At 32.7% G+C, this 24,688-nt stretch overlaps 1 protein-coding gene across 4 annotated transcripts in view; it reads right to left on the reverse strand.

Annotated features, from left to right (window-relative positions):
• The window catches only part of LOC140437463 (uncharacterized), a 519,890-nt gene that overhangs the window by 12,989 nt on the left and 482,213 nt on the right, over positions 1-24,688 (reverse strand). For all 4 annotated transcript variants that reach the window (XM_072527008.1, XM_072527009.1, XM_072527006.1 and 1 more), the window contains one exon: positions 22,534-22,694. In XM_072527008.1, coding sequence (XP_072383109.1) covers positions 22,534-22,694 — 161 coding nt within the window. The remainder of the gene's footprint in view (positions 1-22,533; positions 22,695-24,688) is intronic.

The following is a 24,688-nucleotide window of genomic DNA, read 5'->3' on the forward strand; positions in this document are numbered from 1 at the left end:
AAAATACAATGCCACAAGGTACTTACGTAAGAGACAGGTAAACCGACAAAATACTTAAACAAATTATGTGAATGTTATCTGAAATTTGTGGGTCATTTAAATTTTGGTCCTAATAAACCCCACCCGTCCACTGGTGAGATTTTCAGACCATCCGTCTACTGCTAGGTTAAATAGAGAGCAAGATTACCGATTTAATTCTCCTGGACTTCTTCATATGGGATTATTTAAAAAGCAAGATTTATAATACTATTCCAGCTTCATTGGAAGAACTAAGACAACGAATAGTGAATGAATATAGTCTAATAAGCCCTAAAATTATCCAAAATTTTCTTCGTAATTTCAGTGTAAACAGCGGCTTTATAATTGCATGGACGTTAGTGGATATCATTTTGGACATTTAAGAAATAGATAAATCTGATGAGTAAATTGTTTGGAATTATTTGATTAATTTAAAATTTAGTTCATTTTATTTATTACATTTAATAAAGTTTCCTATTAATGTTACACATTTCATTTTAATGTAGTTTTTAACATGACCGGAAGCTGACACTAACACAACATAGGCATTACGTTTAGTTTTTAAGAGGTGTAACACTTTCAATAAACTGATAATTTTTCACAAGCATAGAGTCAATATCGAAAAAATATGGATGTCTGAATTTTTCAGCGAAATACCTGTCTATCAATGTGCCACACTGCCACACATGGTATATTCCCTATATACAATTTAAGGGTTGTGGTACTGGAAGAGAGGGGGTTGACAATTGACAGATATCTAGATCGTTAAAAGATGACCCCTTTAGAATAAAAATCGACCTATTTCAACATATTTATAAAATCCAATGAATATGGCCAAATATCAGGGCGGACTTTTTTGAGTTTCCAACCCTGTAGTATGACAATTCCTTCTTTTAGTTTTCGATCCCAAATTTTGTTTAATTTTTATCTAAAATTTGCTTTTTCCATTGAATTTAAAGTTATATCTCCCTGATTTGAAAAATATACTTTGTAAGTGGCTTGTGAACCGGTAAGTTTAATAAAAGTATAGTACATGTTCTTATCAACTAAATTTATCAAATATTACCATTATTAAATTTAAAATTAAAATAATATACAATGAACAAATTTAATTATTCAAGATGTCTTTTTTGCTTTACCTAAATATAATTAACATTGCCATTGGCAATAAAGCAATTTGATATTTTTAGCTGTATAAATAGAAAAGTATAGTAGCCCAAAATGTAAATATTAAACAGTCTACTCACTTATTGTCCCTGATAAAATCACAAATCCATTCAAAACCTTAAGACTTAACCACATACATAGAATGATGTATCGCTTTACAGAGAGATTGATTAACGTTAAAACAATAATATACACGATGAAAGACGTGTGCCACTTCACGCCCGATTACTTAACCGAAAGTTTCACAACGACCGCTTGTCTTGTTTGCTGGTGGCTGCTAGATCTGAGAAAATATCCGCGTACTTAACGAAAGAAAGAAGTTTCTTGTACGTACGTTCTTATGCAAGGTGTGTAAGTGTAGCCACTGCTTAAACTATGTTATGTCACTTAATTTCAGGGTAATTAAGATTGGATAATTCATAATGGTTTCGTACGCGAAATCCACGCAGCGGTCGGTGGAAACCATCCTTGGCTTTGGATAATCGAGAAAACGAGTTGCCTTGTGGTTTTTGGGAGAAATTTGTTTTTGATGCACAGAGAAAGTACATATTCTTTTTAATTATACCGCCGTTAAAACTATCCTTAATTTTTATAAAAAATTATTAAATATTATAATTATAGTATTGCATATTATAGTTATAGTCAGAGATTTGACCTCTAAAAATCATACGAACAAGCTGAATTTTGCTGGGAATGTCAATTTTGGGACTCCAAAAAAGATGCACAAAAGTTTTCCACTCCTACCTGGGACTTCCCCCTAAAATTCCCCTCGTTGGGAGAGGGGAAAACGGAAAAAATCGATTTCCCAAGAATCTGTACGCTGTAGAAATAAATGCTTCAAACAAGAAATGTAGCTGAGATAATTTTGAACTAAAATTTTGATTAGCATTTTTTCTGTAGAATGAACCGTTCTCTCAGAAACAACTTTGCAGCAAAAGGCGATTTTAAATGTCAGTTACGTGCACGAATTCAATTTTCTAAATAAAATTTGTATCAACTCGACGGTAAAAATTAAAATGGGTTCTAAAGATAAAAAGTGCTGCTTTTGTTAACAATTTTTGCATTTTGCCGCAAATGAAGTCAGTTTCTATAAAGCTGTTAAATATAACAAACGTTGCGCGATTTTTGCCATGTTTTATGATTCTCACGTGATCAGTAAAATTTATCACTTCTATTGACCGGTCGCTGTAGAATTTCCATTATTGGTGGTAACTGTCTAGTGAAAATGGAATTTTGAATTCTTCCAGTTACTTGTTGGTTAATGCTATTAGTACTTCCCGTGGTTTTAGTAAAGAACTTTAGAAGAAGACCGTAAATGAAACTGTTTCATACTTCTATGTAAATGTAAACATATAAAAACACTTAATTGTTTGTAATAATGAAATAAAAATAAATGATACAAATATATTATTAATACATTTTGCTTGTTCGACGTTTTTAAACAGAATGTCTTTTCCGACAGGAGGGTTGATTTCATCCAGATCTCTTCACGATCAGCCGTAGCCGGGACCTGTTATCTTACCTACGCGACAAGTTGTCAAATTTTGCAAAAGGTGACAGGGGCGTCGTCAGATCATTTAGGTTTTAACAATTGTTAGAGCCTAGTTTGCATTGAGCCGGGCATTTGAAATATGCTTAAAAAACGCTGAATTTAAACTTTCACATCACAAACTATCTCACGTCACGGGAAATACTTCCACGAAGCAACGAAGCATTAGATGAAATGAAGCTGAAGTTGTGTAATTTTGAAAAGAAGAAGTTTTAAACATTTTGGATCGTTTGTAATATGAAAGTTCATCGTTTTTTGACATATTTCAAATGCCTCATATTTGTTGCCAAAACTCGAAATCAAAATTTCAAGCTGTAGGTTTTGAAGATTAGACTCTAACAATGGAAAGTCTATAGTGACTGGTCAAGAGAAGTGGTAAATTTTATTGATCTCATGAGAATCGTAAAAGATGACAAAAAACCTTTATTTATTTAACATCTTTATAATCACCGACTTAATTTACGACAAATTCAAAAATTGGGTACAAAAGCTGCACTCTGTATCTTTAAAACGCATTTTAGGTCACTCTGATCAAAAGATATCGAATTTTTACCGTCGAGTTGATACATATTTTATTTAAAAAATTTATTTCACGCGCGAAACTGACATTTAAAATTGTCGGTTACTTCAAGCGTTGTTTTTAAGGGAACGGTTCATTCTACAGAAAAAATGCCAATCAAAAGTTTTGTTCAAAATTATCTCAGCCCTACATTTCTTGTTTGGAACATTTATTTATACAGCGTACAGATTCTTGACAAATCGATGTTTTACCTTTTTTCCCTTCTCCTATGAGGGTGGGCAGATTTTTTTGCATCTTCTTCGGGGTACACAATTAACATTCCCAGCAAACTTCAGCTTGTTCGTTTGTTAAATTAGAGGTTCAGTGGCATTTTTATCTTTGACGACTGAAGTATTAGCGTAAAAAATTAATTTAACGCATATCGGTAACTGTTTTCGTTTAAATAATGTATAAACCAAATGGCAATGTATGGTTACGAAGCGTACAATAAAAGTGTTGCACAAATAATAGAAGAAATATATGTATTTAGGAAAAATCCACTTTATTGTTTTTCAAAGTATTCGGTTTTACGAACAATACACTTTTTCATTCGAACAAACCCTCATCGAAGCATTTATACCAGTCCGAAATAGGTATCTCATAAATGAGATTTTTGTATGCTTCGACCGCCTCCGCCATCTCAAAACATTTACCACGTAGTTTGTTTTTGATTCTCGGGAATGCAAAGAAATCATACGGTGCCAAGTCAGGGTGTATGCAGGATGGTCTAACAAATCGGTATTTTCGCCTTCAAAAACTTATGTTATACGAGCCGAGTGAGAGCTTGCATTGTCCTGATGCAAGAGGATGCGAATATTTTGACTGTTTTCGAGGAGTTTAACAATAACTTCTGAAAAACAAATGTTTATATACTATTCAATATTGACGATTATATCATTCCCTAACGAAATCGTGGTAATTATGATTAATAATTACTAATAAACATTTATTAATTATCTTATAGGAGTTTTATTAATAACTAAGTTTCAGTTAGGAGTATAAGTCTCAGCAGCGGACATCCGCATGCCACGTGTTAACAGCAAAAAAATAACAGAAATATTATAATTTGAAATCGTTCAGTAATATGAATATAATTCCAAAAGACGAAATGCGAAGTTGTAGAAATGGGGCTAACATTAATACTCAACCAAGCGAAGACCCAGCTAGACAACGACAATGCAAAAGCGAGCAGAGGACGATCCTTTTGCTTGAACTTAGGAAATTAAATGCCGAAAATATGAAGTTAAAGATCCATAAGCAGAAGTATATCAACAAATATAAATATCTCAAAGAAGCGTATGATAATACTCAAATGAAACAAATGGATTATCATTCTTAAAAAAAGAAACACCAATAGAAGAATCAATAAATTCAAGAAATACTTATTAAACCTAGAAATGCATATGAATGGTTACAACAGCAAATTTACTAAGATGTAAATTGGAGCTGGATGGTCAGATAATAGAACAAGTGATGGAGTTTAAATATCTAGGCATCACATTATCTAGCTACGGAAAGCTCGAAACCGAAGTGGAAGAGTTAATAGAGCAAACAGAGCCGCAGGCTACCTAAATAAAACAAAATGGAGAAATAAAAATATCGGGAAAGAAACGAAAGGCAGAATAAACAAAACAGTCAGACAAAAGGATGTTAGAAACAGCAGAGATGAAAACACTTAGAAAAATTGATGGTAAGACACTATGGGACAGAGCTAGAAGTACAGATATACGACGTAGATGAAAGATGGAGAACATCAAGAACTGGGTAAGAAATAGAAGAGTAGAGTAGAATGGAACAATCATATAAGCCGAATGAAACAAATAGAGTACTAAAGACGGCAAGAGATGGTTCCCCAATAGGAAGACGATCAGTAGGAAGATCACGAAAACGATGGAACGACAACTTACTGGAGGCACATTAAAAAACAGATAGTCATGTCTATATAAAAAAAAGAAGAAGAAATGCATATGAAAAATGACACAATTAAAGCACATAAACGAAAGTTTAATGGAGAAGCCGAACAACTAGAATCCAATAAGTTAAAGTTTCGAAGAAAACACAGTCACGATGTTCTGTACCATATTTGAGCTGGCTCCATTTAATCGATTGAGTGTGACGTGGCACCAATCGACACGTGCCTTCTTATGGGAAACGGTCAAATTATGAGGAATCCAATAAGTGCACACATCTTTTACTGTCAAATGCTAATGCAAAATTGTTTGTATTTGCCTCATGCTTATGCCATATGATGCACGAATCTCATGATAGATAACATGTCGATCTGCTTCAATAGCTTTCATGTTTTCCAGGAAATCAGCTGTGTCATGGAATTGGTGACTGATGCGTCCACGCTTGAATTCTTCAAATCATCTGTCAACAGTTGATGAGTATGTGGCTTTGTTTAGTTAGGCCAACTATAAAATCTTGAAACCTTAAACATTTTAAGAGAGGTTTAAATTTTTTTGTGAAATTGTTTTGAAAATTTGTTGCTGCTCAAAAACGCGATGGATTTTCATTATGTCAATGTTGTTTACCATATTAGTACAATATCCCACTGCTGGATCACTACATTCATATCATAGTTCATCAAAATCACATTTTTACATACATTTAAAATTAGTAGATTACATTGATACTAGGTTGACAGTCAAAAAGTGACCGCAAATATTTTTAATTCAATTAATACAGTAATTAATTTTTGTACCAAAATTTTATTTCGTTCATTTATTTTTTAAATAAAATACACTGTTCATGACGTAGATGCATGTTTTTACATCAAATTAAAGATAATTTTAATTTTCTTAACACAATGATATAAGGTTGTCTGAGAAAAGATAGGTCGAAAATTAGGGTTGCCAGCTATTAAAAATGCGAGGTATCAAATAAAAGTAAAACAGAGTTAGCACGCAACGACACTGGTTTGACAAGTGATAATATGTGTATTATTTTATATCTATCGACACATTCTTTAAAAACTCACACAACTGAGACTTTAAACCAGTAGCGTTGCGCGCTAGCTGTCTTTTACTTCATCTTTAATACCTCACGTGTTTAACAGCTGGCAACACTAATTTGCCACCATAAAAAACATGTATATACATCCTGAGCAGCGTATTTTATTTAAAAAATGAATGAAGAAAATACAATTTTTGCTCAAAAATTAATTACTATTGATTGAATTAAAAATATTTACGGCCACTTTTTGACTGTCAACCTATTATCAATGTATTCTCTTAATTTGTAATGTATGTAAAAATGTGAGTTTAACTACGTTATGAACGTAGTGATCCTGCAGTGGAATCTTAGACTATATGAAATGTCAAAAAATTTACGAAGTAACGGAAGTTATTTCGTAAATTACGAAGTAACGGAAGTTAAATAGGTCTGTGCAAAAGTTTTATTGTACTTCCAGCTTAGTTAACGTATAATTTTATACAGCTTCATCAGGAAAACTGTTAACTAGAGTAAAGTATGAAAACTAAATGTCCTCGTTTGGAACTTCAGCAAATTTAATAAAATGATATTTTAATAGTCTGGTTGACTTCGATGCCAGAATAGAAGACTCAGTAATATCAGTTGTAAAACAAAGGTTTAATGAAAATGTAGAGAATGCTAATGGGAACTGGACACAAACGTAACAGAAAGGTTATTGAAAACAGCAGAATTATTTTATTAAATTTATATATTTAACAGCAGGTATTTTATAGTCAATCTTATGTAAATCACTAAGAATTTTTGCACTAAGTTCGGAAATTTAATAATAATCTAGTGAGTGACATTTACGTCATTACCTAAGCAATAGTGTTTAAAATTGTAATACAAAGTAAATTTTAATTATAATCAATAATACTAATAAAAAATAATTTAGAAAACCTAACGGTAAATAAGATAAAAACCAATATTCGATATAGCCTCCTTCCAACATCAAAACATCTCTTCACTCTATTTCTAAAACGGTCTACAGACGATACGATTTATTGTAGAACATGTTGAACTCAAGTCGATACGACCGTTTGAACGATAATCGCAATGTATGTGGTGTTGTAGTTTAACATGTCGTACGATCAGTTTAAGCGTACGCCAGGTAAGTATGACATGCTTAAAAATCTGTTGTACAACTCGTTTGGATAAACGACTTGTTGATACGATTTCAGCACCGTTAAACCGTATTCATTTTACAAATTCCCAATTGTCAATAGAAGCACGTGAAAGCCAAACAGGGTCGTACTGATGTGTATCATATGATTTTTAAAAATATTTACTTTTGAAACTGTTAGTGTAAGAATTTCTTGAAATTTAATCATTATATCACAATTAAACTAAACTCTAAAAAATAACACGATACAATTTGAATTTAAAATCCTGGCAAGTTTGGATCTGTAATATGAGAATCTGTCTGGCTTAAGGTAATAAATTATATTTAATAGCCTCTTGACGAATGAGACGGCGAATATCAACACGTGCTCATGTTTACAGATGGGAATTTGCTAAACGAATGTACTTTAGTAGGAATACAAATAATAATTACCGGAGCTGATAATTACTTAAATACGTTGCCAACATACTCACTAGATTATTGACGTACCTAAACTTGATTACTATTACATTTCCGTATAGTGCAAAAATTAATAGGGATTTCCATAAAATTGACTACAAAATGAAGCAGGTTTTGAAAAACTTAAATTTTATTTTATTTGATGGGATTTTAGAACAAGCGAAACTTTTTATCAAAGATGATATTTTTCATAAACATTTCTAAACATAAAAGTTTCTCCTCTTTGACAATCCATTCGTAGACCACTGTATTTTTACATACATAGGATTTTTTACTAAAAATAAAATCCAGAAAGAGTCGTCAAATTATAATAAAATTTTTCATGCGACAGTGTTTTGCCTTTAGCAAGAAATACTAACAATAAGGACAAACAAATTTAAAAGGAAAATTTACGCTTTTTAAATTTTGTTTTAGGAAAAAATTTCTTTGTATAATTCACATTTTCTTTATTTCCAGGTAATAATTTGCAGAGATTGTTACTCACTGTATTAAAATTAAAGTAATTACGAGGCGTACACTAAAAGCTTTGTACAGAGCTATCTAGTTGAAGTTACTCGACTTCATGAATATGATTTTCGTAAATTTTGACAGTTCTTATGGTAAACAACATTACAGATACGCTGAAAATATATTACGTGGATTATCGGCATAAATTTCAAATCAGCAATTTTCAAAATAATCCATTTTGTGAAAAAATGGAAATTTCTCGTAAAAGTTTTCGTGCGATGATTTTATACGATTTTAAAGTTGCCCCACTAAACAAAAATGGCTCCATCAATTTCGTTTTGATTTTCCTGATAAAATGCCAGACCTATCAACTTTACAAAGATGAAATCCACAAGGAAACTAAATTCCTGTAGTTGGCTGTTTACCATGTATCACAAATTATTTATTTAAAATCCTTTATAAAAGATATAATAAAAACCCTATCAGGCTACATCACAGAATGATTTCGGAATAACTATTACATCGTCAGTCCTATCTGGATGTACATGTTGAAGTCACTAAATATGTCGGTAAAATCCCTTTAAATGTAGTACGAATAACTTTGAGTTACATGTTTGATAATTAAAAACTATGATGTTTAAGTTACAAAAGGAATTAATCACATGGCAACGGGGTTAATCACTGGGGTTGCTAGTCCACAGACGAAGTGTCTGTGGGAACTCAGTTGCTATCGGTATCAGGTTTATTTGAAATCGAACTATATCACTTAAATTATTTGTGACTTTATAAAAAACAATTTTTTAACATATGAGGCAACTAATAGCAACAAAATACTGTTCATGATCCAGAAATAGTTCTTACAAATTTTGAATTGGCTCTCTCTTTTGTTATTATCTTAAACCCATTAACGCCGACCGTACTTATTTGAGGACGCCTATAAAAATAAACATTCTATTGTATTTATCAATGTTTAGGGCTATTTGTCACGTTTTCTCTTATCAAGATAAATAGTGTAGTTAGTAACTGGCTTCAGTTCATTTTAAATACAACCAGTTGTGATTATAAGTGCTAGGTAGTATATGAGTTTCTGAATAGCTGTAGTTACAGAATAAAAAAAAAATTTCCCACAAGAAAAAAATATATTTTAAAAGTTTTATACGGAAAATTGGAAGTCCACAGACTATTCTAAATGTAGTATTCGCCATAAAATAGTATATTACTTTATGAGGCGGAGAAGCATGACTTTTCTTGACGCGCCCGATATTACGCGCCGAACGAAGTGAGGTCTGAAAATGCGGCCTGAAAGAGCGGCCTGAAAATTTCACAGAAAACCGATTTTTTATCAAGTACCAAAATGGAAAGTGTTACCGAAGCGTCATGGGAATACATTCGATCAGCGCAGTAGCCCAAAAAGTAGCTAGTTATTTAAATTTAAACGATGCAAGCGCATACACGGGTCACTCTTTACGACGAACTTCAGCAACACTTTTAATTGATGGAGGCGGAAATCTAGAATGCCTCAAACGACATGGGGGCTGGAAATCAAGCACGGTTGCCGAAGGATATATAGAGGATTTAATAAGAAATAAGAACGATAATGGTCAAAAAATTTTAATAATAAAAAATAAATTTTTTCTTCAAACGACAAATAATGATGACATTACTTATCTAACTTGATCCTGTCAAAGTTTGATGTCTCCGCCGGCAGCAGTTTTTTTTTCCCATTTCTTCACGGCGGAGGGAAAAATGTTGTCATGGCAACAATATGAAACATGTCACAAAGCAACAATACAAATGTCATTAACAACAATAAAACATCATTTTTATTTATAGTAATATTAAAAGTACAATTAGTCAATGAGGCATTTTCAAAATTGAAACCGTGCAAAAATGTTCCCGACTCTTGATACGCATTGGTAATTGTTGATGATACTGATGGTCAAGAACAACTTTCAGCAATCATTCCCGATGTTGGCGAATCATGAGGGTTTAAAATTTTTTTAGCATTATCGTTCTTATTGGACTTGGAGGGCCCCAAACGTGCTACTGCATCATTAGCCGCGGACTCAATTTCATTTAGGTTTTCCATTTTCGCACTAAATTTGCGCTTGCGGTTGCAACAACAATAAGCTGTCTTTAATAATTGCAAACAACTGTCAAACAACTGTAACCAGGGAGACGCAAATCCCACCGACGACTTAATTATTTTAATTTCTATCATCTAGACGACTTTGATAGTTGTCACAGTTAATTTCGAATAAAAATAGCGTATGAATTGTACTATTTATGGTTGAAAATTGCTACGTTTGAAGAAAAAATAGTATACTTTATTCGGCAAAGAAGCGACATTTCTTGACTTGCCCTCTATTACGCGCCTCACTTCGTTCGGCGCGTAATATCGGGCGCGTCAAGAAAAGTCATGCTTCTCCGCATCATAAAGTAATATACTATTATCACGAATGTGAAATAGGTAAAAAAAATATTTTATATTTGGAATTATTTAACAGCCACTAACGTCCTCGAACGAGGACGTTATGCATAAATATGTTTGATCATTATGTATCCTACAATATTTGATGGTTCCAAAGCCTTCCAAAAATTGAAACAAGCTTTGGAAGAAGTTAATAATGAGGAATATGAACAACTGGACAATATTAATTTGTGTGTTCTGACACCAAATTTGGATGAATTGACAGATAACGAAGCATTTGATGATTATATTCTAGAAGATCCAAATTACATTCCAAATGAAATTCCTAGAACTAAAGAAACTTCTCTTATGTCTCATGATTAATCAGAAGATGTAAGAACTTCTGATGAAGTTTCGAGTGGACTATCCAAGCAATATGTTAATTTTTTTAAACACAAGTGGACAAAAACCGATTTTTAATCTACTAGAACAACAGTAAATATATCATTTGAAGAATAGAAGAAAAACACTAAAGGAGCTCTGAGGAAAAATTTTTGAAAAATTACTTACTGAAGAAATTATTACATACATTTGTGACCAGTCAATTTTACACGCACGGCAAAAAAATAATCACTCTTTTAAAATATCTCTTTTTGCAAACTTTTGTTTATATCTAACTGGGTATAACAGATTACCACGAGAAAGGTTATACTGGTCATTAGATGAGGACCTAGGAGTTTTCTGCGTTTACAACGCTATGAGCAGAGACAGGTACTTTAAAATAAAATCATCTTACGGATAATGCCAAAATAGGCGATTTTACAGATCGTTTGTATAAAATTAGACCATTAGAAGATAAAATTATAGAAAAATTCTGCTAGTGGGGATGTTTTCATAAATATATATTCACAGACGAATCCATAGTAAAATATTTCGGCCATAGCCCTGCAAAACAATTTATTAGAGAGAAGCCAGTCAGATTTGGATACACGAATTGGATGATAATTGGTTCCACTGGATATTGTTATGGTTTTGACGTTTATTGTGAAAAAAAAACCAAATGGTACTTTAGATACTAAAGGAATACTACTTGGAGCTAAAGTAGTAATTGATCTTTTAAAATATCCGCCCGAACCATCTAGAAATGAAGTTCTTTTAATAATTATTTCACGATATATCAACTAATAATATAATACTTGAAACAAAAAAAAAAAAAAACAAAGGCGACAGGAACTGTAAGAGAAAATCGTGTGCAAAAATCTCCAGTAATGGAGTCTAAGCTAATGCCAAATTTGGCTAAAGAAAACGGCAAGAGGTACATATTATTATAGATTTCATAAAACTGTGGTGGGTTTTATTTACGTACGTGACATGATCATGACTAATGCTTGGAAACTTCATCAAATTTCTGCTGAAAATGTGATGGATCAGTTAGGATTTCGTCGGCATGTAGTACGTAGTTATTTGAGAGATGGTGTCAATTCAAGAACACAAAGACTGGTTCCAGCATTAAAGTCACCAAAGGCTTTCATTTTCCGGGAAAACTGGAAAAAGGTTAAAGTAATCTGTGGGACCCAGATGTAGAGACTAAGATCCGAATTGAAATAGCATGATCCAAATTCATCAAAGTGAGAAAGCTCTTAAGCAACCGCCACCTAAGTGTTAACCTACGATGGCGCGCCACGAAATGCTACGTACTCTCTACGCTACTTTACGGAGTTGAAGGGTGGACGTTAACAGCAGCAACTATAAAGAAGTTAGCGGCTCTAGAAATGTGGCTGTATCGACGCATACTGAGAATACCTTGGACAGACAGAGTGACGAATACAGAGGTATTAAGACGAATGGGTAAAGAGGTGGAATTGTTAACAACTGTTAAAAGGAGGAAAGCGTCATACCTGGGTCATGTGTTCCGTACTGATAAGTACAGTCTACTACAGCTTATCGTGGAAGGCAAAATTGAAGGTAGAAGAGGTTTGGGCAGAAAGAAGAAATCCTGGCTGAGAAACTTGAGAGAATGGTTTCAAATACCAGAAGCTGCGAAGATAATACATGCGGCACAAAACAGAGAAACCTATCGTTTGATGGACGCCAACCTTCGGTAGAAGACGGCACATAAAGAAGATCTGTGTGTCATATGAAGGCAAGGTGGAGATACAAAAAGTGTGAAAAAACAAGGTATATTGAGAAAGGATGTGTTGAAAAATACCATACAAATACCTAACGTCCCCATTTGAGGACGCCCTTGTATTACAAAATGTTTTTAAAAAAAATATTTTTTTGAATATATGTAATTGTAAACATAACTAAACCTAACAATTTTGTATCATTTACCATTTTTTCCAAGCTAGTTTCTTTTTAGGCGTAAATGGGTAATGACTTGGGGAGAAATGGGATTTCCAGCATGAGATTATATTAAAATATTAAGTTTAGACTAACGGCTAGTCTTCTACGGTCGTTAACCACTGAAAGATACCAACCTATATAAAATAATTTGTACAAATGGTCAGTTGAGTCGTTTACCCTAAACTTCCTTAACCTTAAACCCTGGTAAATTCACTGAACAGGCTTTAAACGAATATATTGAAGACCAGCTAGAATCATAGTCGAATACAAAATGAGTCTATTAGGAAAACGTTGAACAAAATATTAAACTAAAGACGGACTACATTTAAAAGAAAAATGATTTCTTAAATAAAAGAATCATTTTTACAACTATACTAAGAATTTTATAAGAGCTTATTACGTACTTCCTGGAGGAAACTTAAGCAAAATAAGTAAAATAAGTCAATCCAAATCATATAAAAACCAAAAATCAATGTTCAGTAAAAGCATACTGTTAAAAAATACCATTAAAATTCCTTAAGTTGTTTATTTTTAGATTTTCTACGAATATTTAGTAATAACAAGCGTACAAAATTATAAATTGCAAATAATATTTTAAAGTAAAATCACCAAGATTTAATCGATATCTAAACAAGTGAATCTTTAGTTATCCTTACCTTCATCAACATCACAAATAAAAAACTTATGTAATTGTTACTAGACGTAGATGTATAGTTAATTTAATAATAGTTAACGATTGAGATGTACGTCACGGAACAAACAGACATATTAACAAAAACTTGCTTAGCCTTGAACGGTTCCATTAAAATTTCAATATTTTGAACCAGTTAATTTGTTTAAATCCATGTGATAATATAACGATAATGAATAAACTCGTTAGTTATATTTAAATGTGAGTAAACGCAGCAAAAACCTTACAGAATATAAATCTACTTGATTGTTTAGCGCGTTGTGAAAAACAAAGAAATAGTTTTGTGAAAACAAAAATATGCAAAACTTGTTCAATAAGAATGTATTTAAAAGTCAAAGTTCTTATTCAATCACACACATAATATGAAAATCACACGTTGACAATTCGTGGCTGTTTTAAGGCTTCATATTTCGCATGTGCTAACTTTCGATTTGGATCTCCATTGACTACATGAAACAAACAATTTCAATAATTTGAGATTTCTATTATAGGAAGTTTACTGAATATCACAACAGCGTGATTGTAAATACTAGTATTTTTTTTAGCTACTATTCATCCATAAGAATTTCCCAAGTTTGTGTGATTAAAGCCTCCGCGCTGATTTGGGATGGTAAGTCTGAGTTTGCCATTACTCCGAGCTGGACATATTGAGTAGGAACGTTCTCATCCCCTCAACCTAGACACGACACTTTCAATGGCTGATCACACCTGGGCATCACTAAGCAGGAAAAATGTTGTTTAAGTAATGCCCTAGAGAGCTGGCCAACTCTGGAAAATTATAGCCTGGTAGCATTTCATCCCAACTCGTGGAAATTAAATGGTTACTAGACATAAAGAAATGGCCCAAAAGACTTTTCAGAAACCCTAAATAAAAATGCAGGGGAAACGAGCAGGGAGACGAGAGGGTCTCTGACTCTGTCTCTGCGCCAATTAGGTCTCAATGACATCAACCGGTCTTCTTCAGCACAGTAAGATAGTTTACACTAAACTTACTGTTATGCTATGTTTAGAACAATACTTTACTTTTGAACATATCACCCTCCCTGAGGGATCACCCTCTATAGCTGCTATTGCTTGAAAACATTCTCCCATTATTTTGATTAAGTCTTGATATTCTTCGTCACAATTACGATTGTTACCGGCAATTATTCAAATTGGCACACTTGTTCGAAACAGTACATTTTCTCTCCTCTGTGCCAATTTTCAAATTTCTTCTATTTATTTTTTTTTATATTCTTTTCCCATCGCCATGTATTTCGATTTGGCCTCATTTATTTCTATAATCTATACTCTTTTGCTGTTTCTCTAATTTTTTAAATACTTTCCATAACTCTTCTTCTGATCTTGTTAATACGATTACATGTCTGCATATGCTATACACGTGTTTATTTTAAAGTACTTATAGATATTTTTTTTATAATATCTTATATTGTATATAACTTAATAACTAATAAAATAATATTGAACAGTCTTGTTGAGAGATGTCTTTGTTTTGGTCCGATATTAATTGAAAACTGCCTTCATAACTGCACCCTTCACTGCTACTTTGCTTGTGGTATTTTCCAGTGTCATATAAACTAATTGTTTTAAGTTTTTTTTCGAAAATTTCTGTTATCTTTATTTCACACACTTGTTGAAAATCTGTAAATAGAATATGTAGAATCAAACCCTTTTTATAAGTGGAGCTTCGTATTCATTTTAGCACAAAACTTGGTCTGTTATATACATATACTAAACGACAGACTTCCTTCTTTGACAAACTCGGTCGGAATAACCCTCGTTCCTGGGCTTTTGTTGTTTTTTTAGATGTATTACCACTACTTGTCGGTTTATAATGTTCTCCGCCGTTTTCCGACTTCCAATCGCCACTTAGTCCGGTTGTTCCATAGGTCTTCTTCTATGGCCCTCTCTCTCAGTTCTTTATTTATTCCTTCGCTCCAACTTTTGTATGTGTCCGAAAAAGAGAAGTTGTTTTGTTGTTTGATTCTTATTATTTCTTTAATGCGTTCGTTGGTAATCCTTTTTCTTCTAGATCTTCCTGCGGTTCTTCGCCAAAAATCCATTTCCGTCGCTTTCAACGTTGCCAGTGTTCTTTTTCAGTGGCCATACCTCACAGCTGTATAAAGTGATACTTTTTACTATAGTCTCATATATCCTCTTTTTATTTTCTTTGCTGATGGATTGGTCCCATAAAATGCTGTTTAACATTGTGATGGCTTTTCTCCCTGACGTATTTCTCTCTTATGGCTTTGTCTAATGTCCTATCTTGTGAAATAGTGATACCTAGATATTTGTAGTCACAGCAGTGCTTTATCTTGGTGTTATCGTCTAATATAAGATCTTTTTGTTCTACTCCAATGCACAGGTATTCGGTTTTTTTTTATTTACTTCTAGACCCCATATATCATACTCTTCAATTAATTTTCGTGCCACATAGTTTAAATCGTCATAATCTTGAGTTATTAACTTCATCGTCTGCAAAGTTGAGCGTATATACCATAGTGTTGGTGAGCAGTATCCCCATTGTCCTGCATTTTTGTTTCTATCTTTTTAAAGCACTTTCGAGGTATATTTTAAATAAAGTGGGGGACAGACAACATCCTTGCTTTAATTCTTTTGATATTATAAATCCTGTTGTTATTTGTGTCCCTGCTTTTATTTTTGTTATTGGTGGGTTGTATAACACTTTGACGGCTTTTATTAATTCTATATTAATATTCGTGCTTTCCATTGATTGCCACAGATTCTCCAGTGGAACGCTGTCGTAAGCTTTCCGTAGGTCGACGAATAACATATGAATCTATTGATTCCGTGCCATCTTTTTTTCTATTATCTAAGTTAAGGAGAAAATGTGGTCAATAGTGGATCGATCCGTACGAAATCCTGCTTGTTCTTCTGCTTCATAATCTAAGTATTCTCTCTCGATTCGGTTCTTTAAAACCTTTCCATGTTTTTAGACGTTTGATTACTATTATAGTCTATGTAGTGCTGTATGCTGTAAAGTTTGTTTAGCAGTACAGGGTTGAGTTCAATTAGTATCGACTATAAATATCCTGAGTTAACCGATAATAGTATAAAAGACCCGGTTTCAGGTAACAATGGTTTACCTGAGGTACAAGGTCTTAACAATGGGCCAAGTCAAATAAATTTAATAATATTTATGACCACACTAATTGAAGTCAACCATTTTCTGCTAAACAAACTTTATTATCCACTACGAATGCTGTGTCCCGAAAAATTTTCCGTTATAGGACCCTTTTTCTAACATAATAATCGCACTCCATAAAAAAGTGACCCAAAAGGTTAAGGTTTATTTGAGTGTGATTGGTTGGACTTGGAATCGTTTCCATGGCACTGATAAAGCTGATGTACTGCAGAATCTAGTATTTGTGCTGGTTGAAAAGACAAGGCCACTTTATTGTTACGACAGCTAAACAAAATCGTACACTATTGGCTTCTAGGCCTCGAACACTACTGCTTGACAACTCCAGGTAACAAGGGGCAACTGTGTTAGCCGTAGGTAGGTACCTTTAACAAAATGTGGCTAGAAACTGTTGCATTTGGAGGAGGATATGTTATTGTCTGGGATATAATTTTATCATAGGTAAATACTCAAAATCCCAGTAATGCCACCTTAGGCAATCATACGATTATCAGCTCATTTGCTCATCACTTTGGTCTAAATTTTGTTTATGCGGATGATAACGCTTGATTTTACCGAGCAGAAATTATAAAAATTTCGGTAACGTTGAATTATAGAGACAAGTAAAAGATAACGAGACAATCCGGTAATCAGTCATTGAAAACTATTCCTCTCTACTTTTCAATGGAAGCGGTGTGTGTCAACGGAACACCCACCAGGAACTTTATCCATAAATCAGCTATCATGGGATTAGACTGAGGTTCAGTACTAGTCTGTGTTCTATGATACGAAAATAATAAACACATTGTGCAGCTGAAATTCATTATTTTTCTGTAGTAGTATGGTTGATAAATATAAATAGACGACGAAAAACTGATTGGACTTATAAGAGAGAAATGTGTACTATATGACTTATTGCTTTCTGATGAACGACCTGATTTGGTTGAGAAGTAATTCAAAAATAGTCAAAAAACTTGTGATTGTGTGGAATTAATTGTTTGAAGATTTTAAATTCACCATGCCTTTCGGAGCTTCCATGTTGCTTGGACACTCCACAATCTCGTCGTTTTTGTCTTACGAATCTTCTGTCATTTATCTCCCAACAATACTGGTATATTCGTCAAATCCTCGATTGAATATTGGGACTGCGACATGCAATTTGATTGCAATTGATCCAACGTAGTGTGGAAATTCTGGTCAAGTATACTTTACGGATACACTTTACAACTGCAAGCACCTAAAACGCGTAATCGGCTCGTTTTTTCTTCATGTTCCCTTTACGTGTCCACACAATTCAACCTCCCTTAACTCGTATGGAGTGGGATTCTCGTTCACCAGACTGTACGATCATACATAACAACTTTGGGATCAACTCCAACGATAGCTAAAGACTATCAGACTTCTCATCAATTCTAACTTGAAGATTTTCGCTACTTATGATAACAGTTTGAAATTTTATTTTTACAATTTCTTATGTTTTGTTCAGTCTTTATTTATAAAACTTATTGACAATGCCAAATTTTTGTTACCTATTATACTAGTAATATTATATTATATTATTCAGTTAAAAAGATGCTCAGTGTAATAACGACTGAGAAATTATGGACTTCAGTAGCTTAAAAGTAGATTGTTTTTTACTTTGTGTTTCTCTACATGACTAATATTTTTCATTTACTGCGAATTTTCGTTTGTCTATATACAGAATTTTATCACACCAGATATGGTCATTGTTTTATTGAGTTTATTCCTCAATTAATGCAATATTTTATTCGTCTGTCATAGTTTTTGATTAGGTATTATGCATATTAACCCTTCTACTTTCCCGACCATCAATTCGATAATTTAGATATGATAATGATATGCTAATAATTGCAGAAAGTTCAAATTATATTATAAATATAATATTATGATTAATGGATGTCGTCTACCGAAAATGGGGAAAAAAAGAAAATGTCTAATGGAAAATGTCGATTTTATTTTCCAAAATTAATATATTACCAGTGCCAATACAAATATATTGTCCGAATTGTTCTGTACAGGAATTTAACGATAACAATAAAAATCTAGAAGCAATCTATGAAATTGATAATATAATACTCCAGTCGTCAGAGACGAAAATACCACACAGCTTTTAAAAATTTGCCGAGAATTTCAATTTTAGAACGCCAAAAAAGATGCAAAACGTTAACCACTTTTACCCCCGGGCATTCGCCTAAAATCCCTCTCTTAGATGGTGAAAAATGGAAAAAAAATCGATTTATTAACAATCTGTACACCACAGAAAAAAATATTTCAAACAAAAAATGTAGCTGAAATAATTTTGAACAAAAATTTTTATGAGTATTTTTTGTGTAGAATGAACCGTTCTCTCAGAAACAAGGCCAGAAGCCATCGGCGATTTTGAATGTCAGTTATGCGTGCGAAATCAATGTTCAATAAAATTTTAATCAGCTTAAGGGAAAAAATTCTATACCTTTTGATCCGAGTGTCCTATCGACAAAAATCAAGATGTGTTTAAAAGGTAAAGAGTGCAGCTTTCGTATGCAAATATTGTAATTTGCCGCAAATAAACTCAGTTTTTATAAATATGTTAAATAAATAACCGTGGCGTGATTTTTGCCATTTATTATGATTCTCATGAGATCAATACAATTTATCCCTTTCATTGATCGGCCACTATGGAGTTTTAATAACTAGTGCCCAATCTTCTAGAGCATGAAATTTTAGTTTTGAGTTTTGGCAACACATGTGAGGCATTTGAAATATGCTTAAAAACGCCGAATTTAAACTTTCACATTACAAACGGTCTAATACGTTTACAACGGCTCTTTTTCAAATAGTAACAATAGTTTTTCAAAAGTACCCTGTAACTTCTGCTACAAATTACACTCACAGTTGTGTTCTTGGAGGCATTTCCCGTGACGTGTGATCGTTTGTAACGTAAAAGTCTAAATTCTGCGTTTTTTAGTCATATTTCAAATGCCTCATATTTGTTAACATAACTCAAGATTGAAATTTCATGTTATAGGTTTTAAAGACTGGTCTATAATAAAGAAAATTTTTCTACGACTGGTCAATGAAAGTAAAAATTTAATTGATTTCATGAGAATCGCAAAAAATTGCAAAAATCGCGCAACGTTTTTTTATCAAACACATTTATAGAAACTTACTTTATTTGCGGCAAAACACAAAAATTGCATACGTAAGGTGAGCTCTTCACCTTTCAAATGCATTTTGATTTTTGTCGATAGGACACTCTGATCAAAAGATATCAATTTTTACTGCCAATGAAAATTTTATTTAACATTGATCTTGCTCGCGCAACTGACATTCAAAATCACCGGTCGCTTCAAGAGTTGTTTCTGATAGAACGGTTCATTCTACACAAAAAGTACTAATAAACATTTTTGTTCAAGATATTCTCAGCTACATTTTTTATTTGAAAAATTTTTTTCTACAGCGTACAGATTATTGCTATATCGATTTCTTTTTGCTCTTTTACGATTTTTGCTCTTTGCGATATTAGGAGGAAGCCCGTTGGTAAAAGTGGTAAACTTTTTTGCAACTTTTTTGGGGTCTCAAAATTAATATTCTCGGCAAAATTCAGCTTCTTTGTATGATTTTTAGGGGTCAAATCTCTGACGACTGGACTATAAGTTATTATGGTTTGCTTCTTGGCTAAAGAAAAAGTTGAATCCAATAGTAGATATCAGTGATAGAATAGTCATTCCAAGTTAAAGCTTGTAACACTGAGTAATTCAGTAATAAATCACATGCAATGCAATCACAATGCTAGATTCGCGATATCCATTTTCAAAAATTTACGTTTATTTTACATGATTGTAAAAATTACCTTCGAGGATTCGCACATGGAACAGATTGTAAGTTTAAAAATAAAACTATAGACAACTACTAAAAATATAGCGAAGAGGATTAAAAACCAATGAAAAAATAAATAAATAGACAAAACCAGGCCATGAGTACAAGTTAAGTCAATGAATTATAAAACTTAACATTGCTGGTAAAAGGGAAAAAGGGAAACAGAAAGTGTTAACGGCTTAATGTATTATGTATTATGAATTTACAGAAAAACATAAAGTATTTATAGAAGGATAGGTATGGATTAGTAATACACAAAGGTAAAAATTAAGCCAAAAGGGGGAATGCAAATCAGAATCAGCAATTGAAATCTATTTTGGTTTAGGTTCGGGGTGTCTTTTAAGTGATCATTTTCGATTATAACAAAGTGGGTTGATTGGAAACTTTCAACGCTGGAAAAAAAACAAGAAACTCAAAAAAGCATAATAGTAAAAGACCTAATTCAAAAAATACGAATGGAAAAAGTTACATTCAATTTTCCAGATAAGGGAAATAATTGCAGTAGTAACATATATCACACCCTTAATCCAGTGTAATTACTTCATTTAAACACTCATTTCGTTTGTCCGTATTTTTCGTCGTGGTCATCGTAAAGACATCACTATGGTCCCAAGTCTTCACATTGATTCTATGTGAAGAGAAATTAGATCTATGTAATCTATGTAATTAGAAAGAGAGATTACGTAAACAGAATTAAATTATTAAGCAACATTAAGAGAATTAAAGTATAGACAATCACCTGGAGAGGCAAGAATCAAAATCAAGTATTTTGATGGCCCTCTAAAAAAAGAAACAGAAAACTCAAGAAAGAAGAATACTAAAAGGCTAAAACTAATCACAAAAGTGACAACAAATAAACTAAACGTATAACCAAAGAATATAGATGCATATATGCGTCTATATTCTTTGGTTATATCATTAGTAAAAGAACAACAAAACTTTATCGATGCCATTTTTATAGCCAGGCAATTGAAAGAAGAGGTTCTGGAATACAATAGATCCGGATATTTATGTGTTGGAGATCTGAAAAAGTCTCTTAACACGTCTCTAAACATAATTAAAACAATTGAAAACATTTTATTAAATTAATTTAACATATTTAAACCAACAATAGAACAACTAGTTACGTATTATGGATAAAATTATAAAGTTACAAAATTGTAAAAAAGACACTAAACATTCCCAAAAAACAGCTGTTCCATAAAAACTTTCCTTATTTAAGGTGCAACAATAAGAATACTCAGTTCTTAAATTTCACCGAAAATGAGAAAGGATCAAAATATATATTTTACAAGTTACAAGAAGGTCCAGCGAAAAATTGCGAGATGCCATAATTGGTTTTTGCCAGAACACCGCAGGTATATATCGTTAGATTAGACTTTATAAATATTATTATTATTATTTATTATTATAATAAGATACTTTAATACTTGGTATATAAAACAATCATTAATTTATTGTTAAAATCTTAGTTTAGCGGTTGCAATTCTCACGTGGAGAACCCCTTATTCTCTTTGAAAAATTTTCGTTTTGAAACATATTTGACTGAACATATTTGCTATGACGTCATTAGAGAAATAAAATGCATTATTGAATGAAATTTAACAAAGCGTCAAAGCGTGTGAACTAGTAAATTTGTAGTATGTACTGTTATTGATATCGTATCATAACCTTCATTTGTCGTACTCAGTAAATATAAACAAACGCTGTAGATGATCAGCAAGTAAAAGTGAAAGTAAAACAAATAAGAAATATTTAAATAACACTTACCCTTGGTATGATGTACTCGATATCAGAGAGTTGTTCGTGGGACCCCCTGAATTTCTTGTTCCTGGGCTTGGACACGAATTGCATTGAACAAAAAGCGAATTGACAGTCGACAAAAGACACCACTAACACCACAGCGGCCGCCACTCTCGACACAAAACAAGCTGCAAAATACAAATAAGCCTTGTAACGAAATTATTCAATCATAATTATTATTGAAATTGAAAGAGAAGAGGATTTCTCGGTGTCGGCTATGAAATAAACAAGTGAATCACGACGTTTTACCTGAGTTGAGTTGAGAAGGTAGCCCGGGGGTACGTCGGAGCTTTTGCCTTTGTATGACCTTTATAAATATTTTAAATGTATTGAATAGCCGGTTTTGAAAAGGTTTGGTCCATCTCCGTACACGACTAGCAAGACACATAGGCGGCGAGCGGAAATGGACGAAACACTTGGAAATATAATTGAGCTACTTATTACAAATTTAATGTCATATAAAGTGAAGTGAATAATATTGATCACTGTAACTCAACGCACCAAGAAGTAAACATAATCTTAGGGGCGATTATGGGACAATAATTAAAATAGTCACCGTCCCCAGAGATTAAAAATGTTCTTGGTTTTTCAATTCAAGTATTTTTGTTTTGTTGTTTTTACAATGTGTTTCTTCATTATTTACCTTTCTATTCCTTTTATTTTTTCATTATTGAGTAAATTTTACTTTGTCTATACCTGGCTTCACACCTCTATTTCGTTTATCTGATAATTCCTGCAAAGAGTTATTTCAAGTAAGTATAAAATAACGAAATTCATTGTAGTCTCCTCTACTGTTTCTTCTAGTCAAGAAATTTGGAGATGATTATTGTTAACATTTTCCTTTTATCCCCATTCATTATGACTTAGTGCGGAGATCAGAACTTTGCGAAGCAGTTAACTGACAATGCAGGAATAGTTAATCGAGGCCACAAAAATCTGTACAAAGAAAACAAAGTGTTCATTAAAGTGGAAAAGATGTTATAAGAAACAGAAAAAATCCACACTGATATCATAAAAACAATACATGGTTACAATGTGAATAATACCACAAACATTTAATTAAGAACACAAATAATAAGGAATGTACCCACATAGAAAAAAATCAAAAAAGAAGTCAATTTCTTTTTAATTATTAATGGATGAAATAATAAAAGATTTAATAATTCTCGAAATGGAATACAAAGTGAATAACAAACGCATTGGCATGATCTGATTTACAAATGACGCAGTAATTAAGCCTAAACCGAAGACGATCTATAAAGCAAATTGTATAAATTACACCATGTAAGTAGGGAAGTCAACATAAACATATTAATCGATAGTACAAAAGACATGCCACAGCTTCTTCTTTATTCACAGCAGCTTTAAATAATGATATATTCTAATTTCTATAGCATTGTCTTAGATATGTTATAGCTAGGTAGCTAAAATATGCAAAACCGTCAGAAATAAAACTGTATAATCGATATAACAAAGCAGTAAAGAACCAATAAGATGCAAACTGAAAGTTGATATGAGTTAGCATTGAACAAGTTAAGAAAGTAAAGTACCTAGGTATTACAATGTTCAGCTATGGATACGTTGAAAAAGAAGTAAGAGATCAAGCACAAAGAGCCAATAGATTTCAGGATGCCTTAATAATTCCCTTGGTCTTAACTACGAGATTCTCCATGTCCACCTATTATCATGATATCTGGCTATATAGTCGACCCATCAACATTTCCTTTTTACCACGTCCTTCATGATATCCCTTACTTTTGCTTTTCGTCTTATTTATGTGTTTCTAATCTTGACCAAGACAAGAAGCAATGCAGAGCAGAGGACGCCCACCAACTAGATGGATTGACGACCTGAAGCGTGTTAGAAATAACTGGTTTTAAGACAGAGACAGAGGGAAAGAGGTGTAGGAGACCTATGTTCAGCAGTGGAAGCATACAGGTTGATAATGATGATGATGAAATTTGCTGTTATAACCATGCACTTTGTCTTTTTTGGGGAAATTAATATGTTAAATTTTCTAGAGGTTATATTAAATTGGTGCAGCATACGTTATAAATCATCTTCACTTTGAGATAGTAGTATTGCATCGTCTTCATAGCAGATTATTTTAAGCCGTTTTTCT

The sequence above is a fragment of the Diabrotica undecimpunctata genome, chromosome 3 (genome assembly GCF_040954645.1).
Source record: "Diabrotica undecimpunctata isolate CICGRU chromosome 3, icDiaUnde3, whole genome shotgun sequence".
Classification (NCBI taxonomy): Eukaryota; Metazoa; Arthropoda; class Insecta; order Coleoptera; family Chrysomelidae; genus Diabrotica; species Diabrotica undecimpunctata.